The 18,130-nt window shown below is 46.3% G+C and overlaps 1 protein-coding gene across 5 annotated transcripts in view; it reads left to right on the forward strand.

Moving 5' to 3' along the window:
* The window catches only part of LOC144791980 (uncharacterized), a 426,669-nt gene that overhangs the window by 347,741 nt on the left and 60,798 nt on the right, over positions 1-18,130 (forward strand). For all 5 annotated transcript variants that reach the window (XM_078666847.1, XM_078666845.1, XM_078666846.1 and 2 more), the window contains exons 10-12: positions 13,803-13,846; positions 15,234-15,406; positions 16,031-16,101. In XM_078666847.1, coding sequence (XP_078522973.1) covers positions 13,803-13,846; positions 15,234-15,406; positions 16,031-16,101 — 288 coding nt within the window. The remainder of the gene's footprint in view (positions 1-13,802; positions 13,847-15,233; positions 15,407-16,030; positions 16,102-18,130) is intronic.

The raw sequence follows: 18,130 nt of genomic DNA on the forward strand, positions 1-18,130 counted from the left end.
TACTTCTAGTTCTCAAACTATTTGTTGCTAGTTAACATTAAATTATGTAGAAACGTTTTGGAGCACTTTATAAAATACATTTCCGTCTTTTTTTCTTTTTTCCATCTGCCCGTCAGCAGGTATGAACAGCAAAATGAACGTCTTTTTTTATTTTAAAGCTTAGCCAGTCGTAATTAATAACTAAACTGGAGTGATAAACATGACTTAGTCTGTCCCTGTCAATTCCCTGTAAGAAGGAGCTGTAAGGCATAGAATGGTTCTAGAATCACAATAATGTGAATGACTTGTACGGTTACACTGCTTGTTTGAAGGAACCAGTAGCTCCCTTACTGCACAGAGCTCAGCAGTGGCAAGTGGAGCTTCCGCTCTTTTGTCTGGCTTCCGCGAGGAGCATCTCTGCGCAATGCCAGGCGCCCATTTCTCCCTTCCAAACAGGAGAATTTGCTACTTTTCAAAATTGTCACCTTTAAGTCAGCATATTGAGTGCTGGCTTGCCTTTTCGTTGATTCTTAATTCAAATTACACATTGTTTAATCTACCTTTTGCTGCCCTTAGACAGTGAACCTGTCCTTTCAGTGAAGCGTGTGCCCAGTGAGGAAGAAGTTTTGGAATGACCTGATGCACTCATGGCTGTGTCCCTGCCCGACTCCCACAATTTGTAGGATTGTCCTCTTGGTTAAAGACGAGATGAAAAAAAACTCAAAAGCTTCAGGTTGTTTAGTAGATTGAAAGGCACCGAGTAGCAGTATGCACATAAAGCTGACTCGGTGCGTAGCCCTCTAATATGCCAGGGAGTGGGAGACCCTGCATCTTACAGCATGCTGTCCCTGTCGCACTCCCCAAATGGGCAAATCTGATGACCTGCATCCACAACATAGTCATCTCAGGTTGCACCATTTCCTGGCAAACATTCTTTGAAAGATGGGATACCCAGCCACTTGCATGCATTCTCACCATATCAGGGTGAGGGTTCTAGTAAATCTACGAGACATGTTTGACACCTAGACCCTCTCGCCATAGAGCCATCTGCTATCAACATGAATTCCCTGATAAGGACCGCCTTTGGTTCAAGAGGCTCCTCAACACTGAGATGGTCTCTTTCTATAAAGTCCATAGGATAAGTGTAATCCTATTTCTCTGAAGATATTTCCCATTCCTCACTGAGGAGCAAGACAGCAGGGGAAAGACTTGTGCAGAGGGATATGAGTCATAAATCACTACACCTCAAGACTCGGGGGGGAGGAAACCACCTCATGGACAGCCAGAACTTCAACCATCCTCTGAGAAAGTCACATTTTTATGGTTTAAATATTTTATTCACATGTAACAAAGCATGAAAAGACATCTTATATGCAACTTGCTTATTAATCTCTATCGTCCATCATTCTTCTGCTTTGAGTATCGCATCGCTCAATGTGTGGGTTTTACAATTTAAACACAAATAAATAAAAACGACCCAGCACAAACCCATATGCCCTCCCCACCCTCCCTCCCCAGTACTCTTAAAAGGCTTTGTGTATGTGAGCTGTGTCAATATGGGACTAGTCAGTTTATTCTCTGCCTATAGGAAAACCTACTTCAGTTTCGTTAGTCAAAGAATACATAGGTATTTAGGGCAGGTAAGTTCCCTGAATTCGATGCATAAGAGAGCAAGGAACGGTTGCCATATTTCACAAAAAGTAGACTTCGTGGTCGTGAGTGTGGTAGACATCCTTTCCATCCCTAATATGGACCAGAGTTTATGGAACCAACCTAAGTGCGTAGGGGTAGTTGCGGTCCCCCAGTGAGCGAGGATGTTCTGGAGCGCAGCCCAGAGTGCCAATCCCATCTGTCTCCCCCTGCTTGATTTAAGTGGATAAATTAAAGGGAGTTGGGTAAGCCCAGAACTGTATATGCCGGGAAACAGAGTATCTGTGTATCAAATGTGTGTCGACCTCAACTAAGACCGTGGCCCAGTAAGCTGCTAAGTGTGGGCATTCCCAGAGCAAATGTACAAGTGTACCTGTTGATCCGCATCCACACCAGCAACTAGGGCTACACTCTGAATTCCCTTTGTTGAGGCGTGCTGGAGTCGGGTACCAATAGGTAACTATCTTAGTGGCCATCTCTATGCTGGTTGGTTTTTGTGCCGTATACCTGGCTCTATAATAATTGTCCCCCATTCTTTCACAGACAGCTCCCTGCTGAGTTTTTCTGCCCACCTCCGGTGACTGGGTGTGGGATGCATAGGGGTTGGCTGTCCCAATATTACATAGAGTCCGGAGATCAGTCGTCTCTCTGAGGTCTTAGTAACTTCTCATACCTGGTTAATTGTCTGCTATCTGCGGGCCTATTTGATGGATGTAATAGCCAACGTTGCACCTGAAAGTAGCATAGCCTTTCAGACTCCGGCAAATTATACTGTAAGGGCAATTGTGGGAAGGGCATAATTTCATCCTCATCAAACATATGGCCCGCGGGCCAACATTGTGTCTGATGCCACGCCTCAAAAGCTCTTCCCTTTAGGCCAGGATGAAATCTAGATTCTCAAACAGTGGCGTCATGGGGAAAGGAAAGTAGTAAGTCCGCTTCGAGAGGCTACACTGTCCCACATCTCCATTACTATCTTCATGATGGGGGATTTTTGAAGACTTCGTGGCCTGTCCGGTCTACCTTCTAAAGGGGAAGCTGCGCAATCGCCTTACCCTGGAAGAGCCAGTGTTTTTCGGATTCCTCCCTGTCCCATTCGATGAGGTATCTCATCTGTTAGCTTGAAAATAATGTTGCAAATTTGGAACCCCTAGTCCCCCTTCTTCTGGTCTCAGATAGCTCACTTCCCGTTGCATCCGCGGTCGGGCCCGGACCATATAAACCTGTGCAAATCTCTCTGCATGGGAATAAGCAGCACAGCTTTTGGTAAGATAGACATTTTGACTGCCACAATACGCCCAAGGAGAGAGAAATGGTGGTGTTTCCAACTGTTAAGATATTCCCTGATTTGTCTGAGTAACTTATTATAGTGTATCGTGAGGGTTTGTGCAATCGTGGAGGCTCGACGTATCCACAGGTACGGAACCGATTCTATGGCCCACTGAATTGATAAACATTCTTTGAATGTGTTCGAGTGTTCGCGCGTGGCCGACAGTGCCAGGACCTGGGACTTAACTACATTTATTTGAAACCATGAAGTCTGTCCAAAAGTGTTAATTTCTTCAAGGAAGGCTGGCAGGGATATGTCTGGTTTCTCTAGTGAAGGCAAGATGTCATCTGTATAAAGGCTACCTAAATGTCTCTCCTCGCCAAAGCAAACGCAGCTGAGCTTTGGATTGTCCCTAATCCGCTGGGCCAGAGGCTCCACATGGACTCCGCTGTACTCATTCCATGAGTCCAGCGCTGGGACGCCCTCGGGTAGCTATGCGCTCTATAAATCCATTTCCAAAAGGAGAGGGGAAAGGGGACATCCCTGTCTAGTACCTCAGCTTATGGGGAAGGGGTGCAACGTGGTGCCATTCACCCTGATGGTGGCTGTAGGCGTGCCACTACTCAAACAGTGGATCGGTCTTCTATACCAAAGTGGGTGAGGGTCTGTTCCAGGTATTGCCAGTTCACTCGGTCGAACGCTTTTTCAACATATACCGTTAGGAGGAGGGCGTCCATGTCCATGTGATGTGCTTAATAATGAGGTGTAATTTTCTATTTGTGTTGTCGCGGCACTTCCTATTCTGGATAAATCCTGCCTACTCGGGGATATGATGCCCGACATCAGTGGGCCTGGTCGCACTGCTAAAATACTTGTGAATAGCTTAATGTCTACCTTAAACAATGATAGGGGACAGTAGGAGTGTGTCTTATCCTGACTTAGGAATGACCACAATAGACGCCGCTACCATATTTGGAGGAATGTACTCCTGACCCACAAAGGAGTTAAATAATCTGGCTAGGATTGGGGCTAGAGTCTGGCAAAAAGATTTATAAAAGCTTGCTAGGTATTTATCTGGGCATGGTGATTTAAAGGGTTTTAAGTGGGAGATTGCTGCAATTAAGTTCCTCACGTCTGAAGGGGGCATCAAGCGAAGTTGCTTAATTTGTGGTTAATCGAGAGGTGTTTGCTCCCTCCAAGTAGGAAGCTATGTTCTGGGCCTCTAGGTCTTGTCTCGTATACAGCTCTGCATAGAAATGCCGGAACTCGTTCTGTATATTTTCATCATCCACTAGCTCTTCTCCCTCCGCCTCCTGAGAGATTGAACTTTCATTTGTTGCCGTTGGGCCCTTAGTTTATTAGCTAATAATCACCCAAACTTATCTGCTCCTACGTAGAACGAGTGTTTCAGCCGGAGTATGGCATACTCTGCCCTATCCAAGTCTTGGCCCGCTAAGTAGGCACTCGCTGTGAGAAGTTGGCGCCAAACTCTGAGGGAACAGATACAGCTATGTACTTGTTCGAGTTCCCTGACTTGAGCCGTTAATTGGTCTCTCTTTTGTTTACAGGCCTTGTTATCCGCAGGAGATATTGCTATCAGTTCCCCTCTAAGTACTGTTTTCAAAGCCTTCCACAGTGAAGAAACAGTAATATCATAGGTGTCGTTTATATCTAGGTAGTTCGGTATAGTCGTTGTTAATTGTTGAGTCACAGCCAGGTGAAGGAGCAAGGTCTATATTAATCTCCAGTTCCCGAAGTGTCTTCTTTGGAGGGGGAAAGTTTAATGCGAGGGTTACTGCATCGTGGTTTGAGAATGCCGCTGACTCTATTTCTATCTCTCTCATGATGTTGCGTATCTCCCTAGTTCCTAAGAGGTAGTTGAGGCGTGCATAGGTTTTGTGTGCATGAGAGAAGTCGGTGTACTGAGGAGAGCTAGGGTGAGCCTCCCTCCATAAGTCGATTAAACCCATATCTTTTAGCCATTTGCTCCCTCCTTGCGACATGGCCCCTGATTGGACCGAGTGACTGCTAGACCTATCTTTGTCGGCTTAGAGTACGAGGTTCAGATCTCCCCCTACCAATGTCACACGTGTCTGTGTGGCCATTGCTTCTAACAGAGCTGCCTGCAGAACCTCTCCTGTCCCGTATTAGGCGCATGTATAGATCCCACCACCACGTAATGTCCCCCAATGTTAACTGTATGAGCTAAAAGCCTATCCTTCACCTCTGCAACTTTAGGGCCCTCCTCTCCCACGAACCTTCTAGCCACCAGAATAGCTACTCCCACCTTTTTGTCAGAAGTGGAAAAGTGGGGTTGGTGTGGGAATGATCGAGATCGTAGGAGATGCCAGTCTTTACTTAGAAGATGGGTCTCTTGGAGGAGACCAGTATCTGCCTGAGAGTTTTCCAAATACGAAAGAATAGCTCGCCTCTTAGTAGGATTATTGAGGCCCTTCACATTAAGCAAAAGGACCCTAATTACATGCGGTGTCATGTTAAGTGTCGGAGGGTCCCTCTGTCTGGTGACTCCATTGTCTGTTCCCTCGATGTGTGTCCCCTCTCTCCCACAGCATGCTATCTTGAATAATGGTCCCCTCAAAAAACTGAAACTAAACTTGTAACTTGATAAAGTCCAATGAAGTTCAGGACCCGTAGGTCGAGTCCCAGAGGCCCTAGAATTTTAAATTGTTGGGTGCATATTGTATCCCTCCCGTTGCCTCCCCACTCCCAGGTCATCTCTGCCCCCCGCCCCCCAGCCATGCCATGAATCCTTATGCCAGTACATGGGTCTCACGCGTCTTCTCCATTCTGCTGCTCTCCCGACAACAACTCTAGGACAGCCTTTCATTCCATGGCTATAGTTGTAGGGTCGGGTTTCGCTCTGCTCTCTGTTGGGCAGTGACTCCTCTGCAACGGGATCCTCCCTTGTGGGGCTCCAGAATCTCCTCTCTCCGGAGCCTCCGCCGAAGGATTTTCGATTCCAAGGAGGGAACATGTCTCCAGTAGTGATCAAAGCTAGTGCAGTTTCCCTTCCCATTAAAAGATCAAGTGTAAGGGGTAGCCCCAAGAGTATGCTAACCCCAAGTTCCGCAAGTGCGAAATAGCTGGTCTAAAGTCTCTCCTTTTCTGCAGGGTGATCATTGCCAAATACAGGGAGGAAGTGTGACCTTGGAATGTAATAGGTTGCCTATCGCGTGCTTTTTTTAAGATCAGTTCCTTCAGCTGAAAGTCCGGAAGGTAAGCTAGTATATCTGATGGTGGAGCTGTGGAGCGGTGCTGGAGACACACTCTATGCGCTCGGTCTATCTTTATCTCAGTCCCAGGGGTGGCCTCCAAGATGTCATTGAAGAAGTTTCTCAAGTAGAGGTAGATGTTGGAGCCTCCGGCCTGAGATGGCACACCTTTATTTCGAATGTTTTTCCTCCTAGACCGATTCTCGAGGTCTTAGGCATGTGCCTGGAGGTCTATTTGTTGTTCCCGCAGGCGGATCATCTCCTGTTGTAATTGCTCCACCTCCTTGTCACAGGTATGTTCCTGATCCTCTATACCCGCCACCTATTCTCCTATTGAATCCACACCTCATCTAATCTCTTTAATGTCATTAGATAGCACCCCTCTGAGCTTTGCAGGTCGTCGCGCAGCGTGGAGAACAGTGCCTCTAGAAAGGAACGTGTAACTGGTTCCTCAGTTGCTTCTGTGTCTTGACATGGGGGGTTGCCTGTCAACACTTGGCCATCTCCTCCCGATGCATGGGGAGGCTCGGTCAGGATGTCTTTTAGTGTCTTTCTTCCCCCTAGCTGAGGACATATTCAGGATTGTGAGTCTCCTGTTATTTACACGCTCTTCTTTTTTTTTTTTTTTTTTTTTTTTTTTTAAATTATATTTATTATTTTCCTTGTTGCACACCCTTTATACATTACACATTTTTCAGCATTAAAACTTCATGCTTCATAGCTAAATAAGCTCTATTACAAGATATACAAACATTTCATATCGCATTTCCACAGACATTGGGCCTGATTCACAGAACCAACCCAAGACAAAGTCCCAAACCCACCACCCTTGGCACTCACAGAAGTCAGGACCCCGTCCCAAGACAGACCCAAGACAGACCCAAGACAGAATCCTAACTCAAGTCTGTCCCAAGTCCGTCCCAAGTCTGTCCCAAGACAAAATCCCAACCTCTGTGAACACCAAAAGCAGCAAGCCTAGGACCCTGTCCCAAGCTAGCCCTGTGAATCGGGCCCCAGATTTATATTTCTTACTTTACCACCAATAAACATTAAGCCCTTCTTGGGTCTACCTGCGGCCCAAATCCTTCCTTCCACCTACTTATGGGTTGCCATATTCTTAAGCCTAATGTCCTTCCCCTTTTCCCTTTTCGTGCATAGATATTCTTCTCCATATTATATGCATTCAGCAGATTAGCCAGCCAGGTTTGTAGTGCCGGTGGATTTTTGTCAAGCCATGCCCTTGCTAAGGTCAGTCTGTATACTGACATTGCCACAAACAGAAATTCCTGCTGTGTATCGGCTCCTTCCATACCCAGGCCTAAGATTATCCGAGCTGGGCTAAGTTTGATTTGTATCCCCAATGATCTGTCTAGAAAACCTCTTCTGTCGCAATCTCGAGCCTTCACCCCTTCGTTCCCACGGTGTGGCCTATTTAGGCTTGTGTGATTGCCACTGTGTGGCCTATCTAGGCTTGTGTGAGGGATCTAAAGTGTATCAACACCAGGCAACCCACATTGTGTGGCCCTTGTTCTATGTTGATCTGCTGGTGTGCACTACTATTAGACCCTTAAGGTATCTGAGAGGGCCCCCTGGGCAACTGCGATTTTGTCCCTGGTTTTGTGCTGAGTGGCTATGTCCTGGCTAGTCTCTCTCTCTCTCGCTCTCTCTCTCTCTCTCTCTCTCTCACTCTGTCTCACTCTCTCTCTCACTCTCTCACGCTCTGTCTCTCTCTCTCACTCACTCACTCTCACTCTCTGTCTCTCTCACTCTCTCGCTCTCTCTCTCAAGTTCGACTAATGTTCCTGGCCACGGATATTGGGCGCTGCTCTGCCTTGTCCTCAGCGCTTACCCCTTTTCCTCTCGTGACGGGTGCACCGTCTTTTGGGGGTGCAGCTTTCCCCAGTTGCTGATTACTCCTGCAAGTGTGTTATCCTCATGAGAGGCCTGGATCGGGCGGCCTTGACCTACCACCCTGTAAAGAGGTGCCCACGGGGTGCGCCAACCTTTGTGATCAGCTTGTGTTCAGACTCTTGGGGGGACTTCACTTTTCCCACCCCCTCTGGCCTTATCTGCCTCCCGTTGTCAGGCCTCCTTTTAGCCAAGCCAACTGTAGGGTGTCCCCAGGGACTCACTGTCTTTTTCCCAGCTGAGTCTGCGCTGCAATCTGGCATATCTCTTGTCCCGCTTCGATGTCACTGCATCCAGGATCTGGCTGCTTGTGTCGTTCTGTATCTTTATGCCTCTCTGCAATGTGGCGTTAACCCTCTGCGGCCCATTCCGCTCCACTCAGGGCCAGACCATTGGCTGTCTCTTCAGATGCCCTGGGGGGTCAACAACGGAGCCTTCTTATGCCATCTCGGTTCGTCGGCAGGGTGGGTGCCTGTTCCAGTGTCTCTGGGCCTCGTTTGTTGACGCCTCTCTGGGGCCTACAGTCGTCTAGGCCCTCCTCCCATTGGGTCTCTCTGCCTCCCGGGCCCCGTTGTATAAGGTGGCTTCAGTATCCCACAATCTTACGCATCGTTACCCAGCAGCTCACGTTGGGCCTCCACTGCACTCTCTCCAAGTGCGGGTGCCCGCTCGCGCTCTGCCTTTTCCGCGGTATCCGATGCTGCTCTTCGATGTTGCCTAGGACTCGGGCCAATTCTTTGTGTGTTCCCTCCATTCACCTCCTTCTCCCGGTGGGGTCACAACATAGCCACATGTTCTGCAATAGCGTGAGGTGGTGTCTACGCTCGTCCCGGTGTCTTGTCGTGTCTCTGGATGCTTGTGTCCTGCATTAGGCAGCAGCTGCCATTTTACGCCGCTGGACCCGTTGTATTCGCCAGCTAGCCGCCGTTCCAGGTGGCGATCGCGCTCCGATTTTGCTCCTGGCAGTTGCTCTTTCGCCCGTTGAATTATGAGGTTTCCTGGGCCATCGAGATGTCCGCTGTAGCCGGCTGGGTGCGGCGAGACGAGAAAAGTACGTCTTACCTGCTCGCCATCTTGGCCATCCCCCCGAACCCCCCCACCCCCCACCCCCCTCCCCCAAAAAGTCAAATTTTTAGAAAGAGAACAGTTTAGCTAGGCAAAACACTTCTGAGTCAAGAGCCACTCTCCTTCAAGACACGTCTCCTAAGAATGGGAAATTGCGTAACCAAGAGGATTGCATATCTCACGGTGGTCACTTACACCAAGAAGATATTGTAACTTGAGAAAAAACAAGGCAGGCAGAGACACATTAGGATTCAATTAGATATATATGCTCCTACTCTGACAGTGGGACTTTTTATGAGTGTTGCCTGTTAACAATGTCACATCATTTCAAAACGTTGTGTACAGAAGAGCTGTAATAGTACCTTGATGGTTATGAAACAAATGAGATATACAAATACTTTCGAGACCTGACAGCATCACACATAATTAAAGCCTATTTTCCTTCTAGTTACTGCCAACAATGGACATATGTTTTGCCAGCAATGGAGAATTTTCTGATTCCAGCCACCATAAAAAGCTGCTACAAAACCATTTATCAGTGTGGCAGCAGACACACCACACCATGTGACCCACAGTTAGTGTGTCAGCATATTCACTGGTAGAGATATTCCTGGCTTAGATTGTCTGGCCTCAGGCTAGACACTCAGCCAAAGAATATAAATCTTCCTTTCTGGTAAAGCACTTTGTTTGCATCACATACAGATGATGAAATGCACTGGATGAAAGCACAGGAGAAACATTGAAAGCAATAGCCCCGAAGAAAAACAAAAGAGTTTGCCAAGCTTGTCATAAGCCCTCAAAGAAATGCTTCCCAATTCCAAGGTTTCAGCCCCATTTGGCAGCAACAGTATCTGCATTAGTCAAAACAATCCTCTCAGCATAAAAGACAACTGAACAGAAGAAGAGGTCTTCAGCCTCAGCATGGAAGTCCATGAAAATATAAAACCGTGTATTTGCCTCACTTCCGCTCCAATTACAGTACAAGGAAGATTTCAAATTATCTGGAAGAGTGGCAAAATATAACAAAAGACAGATGTGTGTTGAGTATTTTGCAGCATCGGTACACCATGAACTTCAATTCCATTCTGCTTGCGGTCACTTGAAAAAAATAGCCTTCTTCAGACCCAGCTGCGGTAAGCTGTCCATGCTTCACTGCAGAAGCAAATGATCGAACCCATTGCTTTGCTAGAAAGGCAAAAGGATTATTTGTTCAAATTTCGGGTGCAAAGAAAATGAGACAACAGGAGTACAAGCCCAGTCTGTAAAAAAGGTGAAAAAGTGTAAATTCATGATGGTATACTTGCATTAAATGTCCCCACATAACCACCAGGGGGCACACAAAGGGCACAATAGAAGATCACTTCAGGGGGAGTACTTTGCTAGTTATAGTTCAACAAAACATCCGTTTTTTTGCATATTGCGATAGGCAAGAAGCATTAACAATGTGACGTCATGCTTATCAGGGCACCAAACTATTTCTTCAAGTGCTTGGTTTTGGCTGCAGCGCATCTCAGAAGAACGAAAATGTTAATTAACTTGAACGTTAATAAAAGCAACCCCTTTTCAGAAGGCTGAACAGGGATTTAAAATATCAGAATACTGCAAGATCTGGAACACTAGATAAACCTCAGCCATTCCTCACTGTTCCATTTGTAAAGGATACAATATGTGGGAGCCTTATCGGGCAGGCAATAATAGTGCCTAATTTTGACCGGTCATCTATTGGCATACCACTCTACCACAATGCCCGTAAGTGCGTGAGTCTCCGGTATCAGTGACTGGATGATTAATGGTGTTGGAGATTGGTGAATTGGAGGGTAAGTCCGGACCATCCTTTAAGGCTCTACAGTCTCTGCCTTGGAATAGCAACTGAAAAATGTGTTGAAATGCATCCTGTTGTTCCAGAACTGGCCTATTGTGACTGACAGTTCACATATACAGTGGGTTCACTTATACGCTCACACCGGCAGCTTCAGAGACGATTGGCTTTAAAATATCCGGCCTTATCCCTTCAATCTTTTGTTAAACAGGGCAGTCCCTCTAGCACTGAAGTTCTTCAACCCTTCCTTCATGCTCAAACCATCTGCCATGAAAACTTGGGCTAGTACTGGTCAACCTTGATGTTGTGCAGTTTATGGAGTCTCTGAACTTCTAACCAATGTTCTTCACAACACCTTTCACCATTCAGTTGGTCGATCTGCAGACCTATTCACAAGAGAGTACAAAATTAAATGCCCAGACTTTGCTTCAGGTTCTGTAGTGCCCTTTCGGAGGAGCCATGTCTTTATGCCTTCCCCTCTTACCACTAATACTGAAAGTCATCATCAAGCTGAATCAATCAAAGGCCAGGTGATCTCCATTTCGCTAGAATGCCCTCAACAGGTTGTCCCGGATCCATGCCAGATATCCAAAAGGCTACACGTTAAGTTGCTTTATGGAACCGAATCCCTTCCCCAGATTCTAAGGCAGGAACCTTTACTCTAGCTTCCATTTCTTGCCTTTACTGCCCAACTCCTCAATCCTCCCAGTATTAGCATCTGCATTTTACATAAGACTGAACAGAATATTGAGAAAGGCAAATGTCTCATGCACCCTATTTTCATGCATGTTTAGGTTGAGGAGACTCTGTATCGAGTATGTACAGAAAAAACATGCCGCGATATTCCTTGAAGAAAAACTGTTACTTTCCCTCCAGCCCTTATCTAAATGTGGCCTGTATGTCTCTATTAAGGCTCACTTTGCCGCTATTGTGGGTTCCAGAACGCCCTTATTAAGTATTTTTATTTTTCTATTCAAGTGATTAAGAGTTTCTTTGATGGTATTAGTGTTTCACTTGGTATGGAAAACTGCTTCATGGGAAATTAATTTCAAACTTTCAAAGTTGATATGTCTCTCCTCTGAAGCCATTGAGAACACCTCCTTTAAGCTTCTCTTGTGGAACACCCCTTTCTTATAATTTTCACCTCTTCATATACAATCAAATTCAAGTGTTTTGTTCCCAGAAATGACCCTCAGAACTGGACAGTCCTCCACATGTGACCTTCATTACTAGGTCCTATGTACCGGATTATGCCTCATGATTTGGAAACTATGTTTACAATGTTAATCATCTCAGAAACTGGATGCATTTCTTCATAAGTAATTGTGAATAAAACGAAGCCTTCAGAACTTGACACAGTGTTCCAGGCGAGTTTTCCAAAGCAAGATGACGTACTGCAGGTGAGACTGTCAGAAAGTACTCCACACACAGACATATTGCTTCAAGCGGGACCTTCACAGCTATATTTTGAGGAAGGATTTCGCATCTGCACATAATACTCTATGCAAACCCTTACCTCAGTCCCCCCACCCCACTCCACCCCCTGCTCCTCCCAGACGAACTTGACCTAATGTACCAAATATGGTTTCCAGAACTTAACAACATACAAGAAATATTCTCACAACATTTCACATACAGCATTTACAAGTGGAACGTTGCTCTGGTTGAGGCTTTCAGATTTGGGCTCAGAACTCCAGATGTGGTCTCCAACTACATACAATATTCTAGGAAGCCATTTCAAAAATGGAAGCAATGTTTTTGAAGTAGGCTACAGAACTGGACACAATTCTGCAGACGACGTCTCCAGTTTTGACCACAACGCTCCATCTTAAACTAGGCTCAGTTTTTAATATATGGTCTTATAGACTGGGTGTAGCATTCAGATGGTTCTCAGAACGAGCAATTCTTTAGATGAGACATCCAACTTGATAAAGCACTGTTGACAAGACCTTTCAAAGTGGAGGTACTGTCCACATGAGCTCTCCAGAACTAAACTCTGCTGATATGTTCTGCGTTTTAATCCGGGCTTAGATATTTGACCAGAAAATGTGGCAAAACGACTAAATCACATTTGTTATCTTTCTGTACTTTACATTTTAAGAAGTTAACACTCTCTAAAGTAAATATTAAAAATAAATGTATGGCATGCTGTCTATAAATGTCCTGGTTACATGTTTGTAGACCTGCTCGTCATTGCCTTCTGATTTCTCTAATCCTCACACACCTTAATGTTCTTTGTACAGCTCATGTTAAGTTTCTCTTTCTAAAATAAAAATGTGTTCTTTAAAGTGTCTCCTCCTCAACCAAGTGTGCCATAAATCGAATTCTTAAAATGTAAAAGAGTTGGCTCAATATAATAAGCACTTGCCTCTATGATCTTTTTGTGACATGACCCGCAGTCCTAGTTTCTAATCTTGGTAGAGCTGATAAATCTGCTCATCCTTCTAAGGTTTGTAACTTGTGATATTGGAGTTGCAGGCACTACATTAAGTTCAGGTAATTATAGCTGGAGTCCTGACATGCAGGGCAAGCCAACAGATATGACCTACACACCTGTAGTTGGTACTGCGGATGAGCTATGGCCAGTGTTGTGCCCATTGGTAACCAGACCTTCCCTCGACTTCTGGTTGTTTTCTCCCTCTGTACCCCAACATTCCTGATAACCCAAGAGGGCTCTTCTCTTTCAGGGTGTCACGATCCTGTCGTGATAATGAGGATTCGTTTTTGAGCATCAGTCGTTCCCTTAGTTTTCATTGCTGATTCGAAGCAGAAGCGGTTGGGAGAGGAATCTAGTTAAACTGAGATCGCTCTTCCAAAGTTTCTGTTGTAGCTTAGTCCTTGTTATCCTAAAGGCTTGTCTTGTTCTTTCCACTCCTAGGAGCTGTACCACTCGATACGGAACGAGAAGCTGGAGTGGGCCCTGTAAGTCGAGCCTCATTACTGTAGTGTCCAGTGTGGAGAGTGGCTGAGGCGTGGAAGTGCCGTCTAGCTGTAAGCTGCACAAACCTGTGAGCTCTGGGAACAACTTAGAGTGCAACAAAAAACAGAAGTCAGAAACTAGCTTGGATACCCTTCCTTGGAGATCTTGTGAAGGCAGCAGTGAGAGCTGTAGTGGTGTCTTTTTCCTCTGGGTGGATTCAGCCACTGAATGTCCTGTGGAAGTAGCTTTGACTGGGTCCCATTGGAAGGAGACACAATAACTGAATGTCCTGTTTAAGCCGAGTTTGGAGCTTGTGATGTAACTTGCGAGACTGGGTTGTGTTCCGCTGAGTAGAGTTGCAATATCAGAAGTAAAATATAGGCATAATTGGGTTCAGGGTGCCCTTAAGTCTCCTTGGGCCTCGAGGGCCCTGGGGCTTCTTTCCATAGGAACAATATTTAATCTCCGAGATCTGTGATTTGTTGGTTTGCCACCTCGGGACCGGGATGGAGTTGAAATAATTGACTGGCCAGTGACAGCTGTTGTGTGAGCTGTTCTTTCACCTCTTGGATGGAGCTGTAATCAGTGAGTGGTTAGTGAAAGTTGTAGTGAGAGTTTTAAAATGTTGTTTCACTTCTTGGGTGGAGCTGTAATCAGTGAGTGGCCAGCGACAGTTGTTGTGCCAGCTGTGGGCTGTGTTTTCACCTCTTGCATGGAGCTGTAATCAGTGAGTGATCAGTGAAAGCTGTTGTGTGGGCTGTGTTTTCACCTCTTGCATGGAGCTGTAAGCAGTGACCAGTCAGGAAAATCTGTTGTGTGAGTTGTGGGCTGTGCTTTCACTTCTTGGATGGAGTTGTAAGCAGTGAACAGTCAGGGAAAGCTGTTGTTTGAGTTGTGGGTGGTGCTTTCACTTCTTGGATGGAGCTGTTAGTAGTGAACAGTCAGGGGAAGCTGTTGCTTGAGCTGTGCTTTCACCTCTTGGATGGAGCTGTAATAAGCGAGTGGTCAGCAACAGCTGTTGTGTGGGCAGTGCTTCCACCTCTTGGATGGAGCTGTAATCAGTGAGTGGTCAGCGACAGCTGGTGTGTGAGCTGTGGGATGTGCTTTCACCTCTTGAATGGAGCTGTAATCAGTGAGTGGTCAGCGACAGCTATTGTGTGAGCTGCGGGCTGTGCTTTCACCTCTTGGATAGAGCTGTAATCAGGGAGTGGTCAGTGAAAGCTGTAGTAAAAGTTGTGGACTGTTATTTTTTTTCTCTTGGCTGGAGCTGTAATCAGTGAGTGGCTTATGAAATTTGCAGTGAAAAGTGGGATTTTGTCACCTTTGCAAAGCTGTAATCAGTGAGTGGTTAGTGACTGCTGAAACTAAAGATGTTTTTTTTCCCACCAGGGATGAGGAGGAGGCGAGGAGTTCCCTAGTTCCCAGGCTGGAGCCATCCCACTCCTTCAGCAGAAGGAGGAGCAACCCATTCCATGATGTGCCACTGCCGGACCCCAAGGCAGAGACTTACAAGCAAGGGGTCCTGTCCCGCAAGATGCACGCTGACATTGACGGCAAGCGGAGTACGTACACCCTTTCCTGTAAACTGTGCACCACTTTTGCTAACTATCAACGTAGGGGAGGTGAGGAGTGCCCCTGCAGAAAGATCACTCAGATTAATACCGGCCATGGTGACTGCTTTAAAGGGATAATCACACTCCGAAGCGTAGGTTGCAAACCCTGGCGCGGACTCCAGACTGCTACCCAGTCTGAGCTCCCCTTTCAGCCCCTCTAGCTGATCTCTCCAGGAGAGACCAAGATCTGTCCTCTCCTCTTACCTAAGACCTACTCACCATAACACACTTTTGCTTTATCCAATGTTGAAAACCACTCCTCCGCCAAAAAGGCATCTACCTCAGGCTTTCCGCCATGTCTCCTCCATTCTCTTTGCCGGCTATCACTCTTTTCCTTCTTTACTATCTAACTCTCAGAACTTTGAGTCATCCTTACAAGGTCATAAATCAGTTGAATGGACATAATCCCTTCAGAATACGACCATTGACTGAATGATCTCAGAGTGAGCTCCAGTCTCCCCCTAGCCGGCGGCTGGACCCAGCCAAAGTACAGGAGGTTTGGGTGAGGTTCAAAATTCCGTATCAGCCAAGATACAGCTTTCCTGTGCCTTACTTATAATTTCTTTTTTTCAGCACCGTGGGGGAAGCGGAGTTGGAAGGACTTCTATACGATCTTGAAGGGAACCACACTGTGCCTCCTGAAGGTAAGAACTTGCATTGCCTTACTCTGCTATTGAGTTGTCCATTACCACCTGTGCTGCTCCTTCTGGCTCTGCTCAGAATCAGGGTATCTGCTCTTCCATGTCTGTAGACATTACCAGCAGCTCTTAAATTAACGTTTTAGGAAAAGAGGTCATAAAATTCCAAAGGTGTGGAAGTTATTCAGTAACAATGTCATTGATAAGTTGAGGTGCCCAGAACAAGTCCTGCTGCTTTGGTTTTGCAGCATGAATCTTTTCTAGATTCACATACTGTGCACAATTCTGTCATGTAATGGTTTGGTCTAAATTGTCTTCTTTCTAGTCCCTTCTTTCTCCCCCTTTTCTAGGTGTTGCCCACTTTTGGGGTCATGTCCATTCCTCTGTGACGTCAGATGTACACCCTGAAAGCCTTAGAGCATTGTTGCGATCTATAGCCTCTATTTTTGCTGTCATTGGGGTAGGAAGCAGAGGTCGGAGCTCCATGACCAACGAAGCAGAATCAAAGGGAGGTAAAGACTGAACGAGTTAGTAACCGATAAACAGGTAGGGACACACCATTGGCAAGGAACGTTGAAGAAAGAGCAAAAGCAGCAAAGAAAACCCCCCAAAAAAGGTTGGCCTTGTGGGAGATCTGACCGTGTGGACAGAGAGTGTACCACCATGGTGTTGGAACCATTGAGGAAATAGAAGAGGCACCCCCTTTAAGTTCTACCTCGAGTGCCACCACAAGTTCACTCGAAAAGACAGTCACAAAGTCTGCAATCTCTGCTTGCTGAAGTGTATGAGGCTAGTACAGAGTTTCAACATAAGACAAACAAGTTCAGAGAAGAAGTGAGGTGACAGCAGTATGCAGTGAGGCAGGCACAGCAGAAGCAAGCCTCCCTCAGAGACCTCGGTCTGTTGAGCGATGGTGAAGAAAACCCCGAAGTTACCAAGGTGGCACAAGCGGAAGGGTCTGACATCGAGGAGACAGTCATCAAAAGGGCATGCAAAAGGCGTGCACCGGTAACACCACAGTGGGACAAAGGGGAAGACTTCGGACTCGAAAAGCCTGAAAACCTCCACAACATTGAAACCCTCAATAAGCAACGGGTGGCTCAAGCAAGAAATGCCACAGTAGTCCCAACACAAGGACACTGCTTGAGGCAAGCCGTCCGACACTGGTTCAATGCTAAAACGCAATCAAGATCCAGAAGGTCAAAGGAGTCCTGACAGCCAGACTCGGAAGAAAAAAATGCCACTGTCCCTCAATGCAAATGAAAGGCACTTTAGCTGAAAAGGAAAACAAGACTGGCTCGCAGCTGATGTGGCTGTAATCCTCCAACAGAAGAGGGATTGCGACAAATTCCTGAAGAGATTTCAGACCCCAACAAGGCCTGTGGAAAACAAATGGTAAAAATAGAAGCAAGTGCACCTCTAACCACAACTTCGCCCGGTTCACAAGGAGAAGAGCAAGAATCTTTTTACGACAGAGAGGAACAGTATGAGCAGGGACCTATCCAAAACCTCAAGACCACAGAAGATGACTCGCAAGACCAGGATACAAATTATTCGGAAGAGGATGTCCACTCCTTTCCATCTAGGCCCTAACCTCCTGATGATGTTGTGATGTACAGCTTGTTCATCAAGAGAGCAGCTGACAACCACTGGTTACACCTCGAAAAAGGAGCAGACCAGAGTCAAGCTTCCTGTTGCAGACCATTGTGTGCTCACGGAAGAAGGGCCAATATCTCCCAAGTATCCTGGACCAGTGGAAGGAAGCATTTAGAGAGCCAGGTTCATGCAAGGCGGTTAATTCAAGAGTGGAAACAAATACAAACCTTCCTCCCAAGACCCAGCATATAGCAAGAGCAATGCAGTGGCAGATTCCTTCATCATAGCCACAGCAAGGAAGCACACTGAAGCCTCAACCTCATCTGGTTCTGCATTGGATAAGGAGAGCAAGAGGGTGGATATGATGGGGTGAAAGGCAGCCGCCACCCATATGAGGATAGCAAACTAACACACTCCTTAATCAGTATGGTCATTGGCA

Source organism: Lissotriton helveticus, chromosome 11, assembly GCF_964261635.1.
Source record: "Lissotriton helveticus chromosome 11, aLisHel1.1, whole genome shotgun sequence".
Lineage (NCBI taxonomy): Eukaryota > Metazoa > Chordata > Amphibia > Caudata > Salamandridae > Lissotriton > Lissotriton helveticus.